This window comes from Pyxicephalus adspersus, chromosome 8 (genome assembly GCF_032062135.1).
Source record: "Pyxicephalus adspersus chromosome 8, UCB_Pads_2.0, whole genome shotgun sequence".
Taxonomy (NCBI): Eukaryota; Metazoa; Chordata; class Amphibia; order Anura; family Pyxicephalidae; genus Pyxicephalus; species Pyxicephalus adspersus.
The window spans coordinates 16,295,857-16,300,006 of record NC_092865.1 but is presented as its reverse complement, the minus strand read 5'-3'; the positions used below and the strand labels follow the sequence as shown (position 1 = coordinate 16,300,006).

At 39.1% G+C, this 4,150-nt stretch overlaps 1 protein-coding gene across 1 annotated transcript in view; it reads left to right on the top strand.

The window, feature by feature from the left end:
* Nucleotides 1–1,558: 1,558 nt before the first annotated feature.
* Nucleotides 1,559–4,150, top strand: part of TRABD2B (TraB domain containing 2B) — a 179,652-nt gene continuing 177,060 nt past the window's right edge. Inside the window, exon 1 of the mRNA XM_072419605.1 lies at nt 1,559–1,973. Within this exon, the coding sequence (XP_072275706.1) occupies nt 1,863–1,973 (111 nt within the window). The 5' untranslated portion in view covers nt 1,559–1,862. The remainder of the gene's footprint in view (nt 1,974–4,150) is intronic.

Here is a 4,150-nt window from a genome sequence, read left to right as displayed (position 1 = left end):
GTATATACTTTGCCTATACAGACATTTATGTGTTGGCCATATGGGGCCTGACTTAATAAAGCTCTCCAAGGCTGGAGGGAATACACTTGAAGTTCAGTGAAGCTGGGTGATCCAGAAAACCTGGAATGGATTTCTTAAAATTGATTTGCTATTTGTTAGCAAATATTTTGAATCCTGGAGCAGATCCATTCCAGATTTGCTGGATCACCCAGCTTCACCAATGAAAGTGTATCCTCTCCAGCCTTGGAGATCTTTAATAAATCAGGCCCATGGAGTCCACCCAACCACCTTCCTGCTGTTTAATTGCAGCCACCAATAGGGTGCACCCTGTGTAAGATCTCTTTTGGTGCTATTGCATTCAATGTGACAGCACTGGGAGCCTCAGTGACCAATCCCCATGTACCTGGGCAGCCATATGAAAGTCACATGGTCCTGATTTTTCTCTTAGATTGTAAGCTCTTTTGGGCAGGATCCTCCCCTCCTCCTGTGTCATTGTCTGTATCCATCTGTCTATTTATTGTACAGCCCTGTGTAATAAGTTGGCGCTACATAAATCCTGTTAATTATTAATAATAATAATAATAATAATAATAAACAGGTATGATGCATCACTTCCCTAGAGATATGTAATGAGGGGGGATTAAAGAACAATTGAGTATAATCAGATGGCATGGGCACCAATAAATCTAACCTGTTACTGATGTCCTAAGTAAGCAAAGGCAGATTTCCTTTCATTTCTATTAAAAATCTCTGAGCCTGATTTATTAAAGTTCTCCAAGACTGGAGATGATAGGCTACCATGGGAGAACCCGGGTGATCCAGCACACCTGGAATCGATTTAAAAAAAATTTGCTAATAGTTGGCAAATTGTTCAGTCCTGGACTAGATCCATTCCAGGTTTGCTGGATCACCCAGGTTCTCCCACGGGTCTCCCACGGTAGTCTATTGTCTCCAGTCTTGCAGCACTTTAATACTTTATTAAATCAGGTCCAGTGGATTTATTTCCAGCTGGGTCCAACGGGAAGGGATATTTAGTCACGTATTTATTATATTTAACTTTTATTTATCATTTTATCTTTTGTATTTGCTGTATTTCATTGTTGCTAATCATCTGCAACCTCTTTCAGACACTTCATATGTACATGCATAAACTTCAGTGGTTGCTGTAAGACAATTAGGTTTCCTGAATTTTTTAGGGTTAGGTAGTGGGAAAAGGGAGGTTTAGGTATTGGGAAGGTAGGTTAAGGTTAGTAATAGACAGGTAGGTAAGGTAAGGTAGGTAAATGAGCAGGTAGGGTAAGGTTAGTAATATGCAGGTAGGTTAAGGTTAATGGGCAGGTGGGGTAAGGTTAGTAATAGGCAGGTAGGTAAGGTAAGGTACTCTGCTCACTCTCCAGCCCTGATCCTCTCCTGTAGCCCTCATCCAATAAGGCAGCAGTGCCAAGGCAGAGCTCAGCGCTGGAGTCTCTCTGGGTGGATCCAGCAGCTTGCGGAGCTGGGTGTGTGCGCCCCCTAGTGGGTGGTGTGCGCGGACCAGGAGTTCAGGATGGGACTCTTGCAAAGTCAGTAAAGTTCTTGTGTCTTCCCAGCTGTTTCTCAGTGTGATAGTGACATGCAGAGCTGCACCCGCCTTCATGTGCCTCTTCAAATAGCAGCCCTGTGCCCGGCACCCCACCACCCTGCCCAACTCAGCTGTCTGCCTGTGAATGCCAAGAAGCATGGAGGAGCCCAGCACTGCGCTGCCCCCAGCCTCCCCCAGCCTCTGAAAGGGGCCAGCATTGCAGGCTGTGTGAACTAAAGTTGTCTGCACTTGTTAGATGAGGAGAGAAGGGCTCTGAGACTTGTCACTTTACTGGGGAAACATGTGGACCAGGACTGGACTCCTGTGCTTTGTGCTGGGCACCCTGGTTCTGCAGGATGTCCAATGCAGGAGGATGCCCATGGACACTGGTCAATGTGGACTGCCCAAGTCGGTGAGTTAAAGAGGTGGACTGGGTCTGTCTCCCGTATACCTTCTGTGAACTTAAATGACATCTTTAGGATTGCTGTGCATTGTATATCTGTGCTTCTTAGCCATTGTTTTATACATTGTTACATTTTTATTTTTATTTCATTTAGTTCATGAATGTCATACAGCAACCTGCACATTGGATATGAGATAACATTGCATTGTTTTATATGACATGCTTTCCAATTATTTGATTCAGGGACACTTTGCTGCTGAGCATGCATTTCATGTGTGTACCCCTTAGCCATTATTGTATTATTAGTTAACAGTTTGCTGCTGAGCCTGTATGCCCCTTCCATTCATTTTGTACCCCAATCTGTACATTGGGTATACAGTTATTATTATTATTATTATTATTATTAATAATAATAATAATAATAATAAATTTCACTTTAATTGCCATGCATTGCATGCATGTCCCCCTTAACCATTGTTTATACTTAGTTATCTTTTTTTTAGTCCAGGTATACTTTGCTGGTGAGCCTGCAGGTCCCTTTTATTATTTTTCTGCCCCAACTTGTTCATTGGATACAACATTGCTATGCATTGCATGTGTGTAGCCCTTAGCCATTATTTTATTATTAGTTAAAATTTTGCTGCTGAGCCTGTATGACCCTTTTATGATTTTTCTACCCCAATCTGTACATTGGGTATAGAGATAATATTAATAATAATAAATTGCATTTGAATTGTCATGCATTGCATGTATGTACACCTTGAGCATACTTAGTTACCTTTTTTTTAGTCCAGGTACACTTTGCTGCTGAACCTTTATGTCCCTTTTATTAATGTTCTACCTAGCTTGTCTATTGGATACAACATTGCTATGCATTACATGTGCATACCCCTTAGCCATTATTTTATTATTAGTTAACATTTTTTTTACCCATGGACTGTTTGCTGCTGAGCCTGCATGTCCTTTCTATTCATTTTCTAACCAAATCTGTAGATTGAGTATACAGGTATTAGTAATAAATTGCATTTTACTTGTCATGCATTGCATGCATGTACCCCTTAACCATTGTTTTATACTTAGTTATCTTTTTTTTTTTTTTAGTCCAGGTACAATTTGCTGCTGAACCTTTATGTCCTTTTTATTATTTCTTCTACTCCAGCCTGTGCTTTTGCTATGCATTGCTTGTGTGTGTGTCCGTCCATTGGCAATTGTTTTATACCTAGTTACTAATTTGTTTATTTTTGTTTTATTTTTAATCCAAGGACACATTGGTGCTGAGTCTGCCTGGTCCTTTTTATTTTGTCCGACCCCAAGTTATACATTCCATGTAACATAACATTGCTATGTATTGTACGCATATGCCTCTTAGCCATTGTTTTATATGACATACTTATGAATTGTTTTTCATCCAAGGACACTTTGCTGCTAAGTTTTCCTCATACCATTTAGTCCTGTCAATCAGCAACCTGTACAATAATATGGAATATAATTTACCATTTCTATGCATTATGCATGTGTGCGCCTTAGCCATTGTTTCATGGCATATTTGCCAGTTTTTTCTTCTTTTATTTTTTAATCCAGGGACACCTTGCTTCTGATTCTACCTGTTTTATTATATTTCTATTGCAACCTGTAGAAAAAAATGAACTATAGCATTGCTACACATTGTACGTGCATGCTCCTTAACCATTGCATTATATAACATAATTATCAATTTTATTTATCCAGGGACACTTTGCTGCTAAATCTGTCCATTTCTTAAGGTTGCAAGTCAACCTATATATAACACTGAAATATACAGATCTTCTAGTGCATGATGAATAATTTGTGTGAAAAGAAATATAAATCATATGATATAACCGCCATAGAAACAGATAGATGGCAAGATCCGAGTCTGGGGTGCAGAATTTGCAGGTTCTGTTTATAAATTAAAATTCAAAACTTTTCGACTAAGGACAAGCTGGTAGCAACTTGAACTGCAACTTGCAACTATAGCCTGGAACAATTGGCAGTTATGTGTTATATATGAAGAAATAAATCATGATATAAATATATATATATATATATATATATATATATATATATATATAAAACATATTCACATGGGATCCACATACCATTGGGACCCTGTTATATATCCCCAAGAGCTAATTAGTTTTCTCAAACTTGTGTAAAAAGTCACTAAA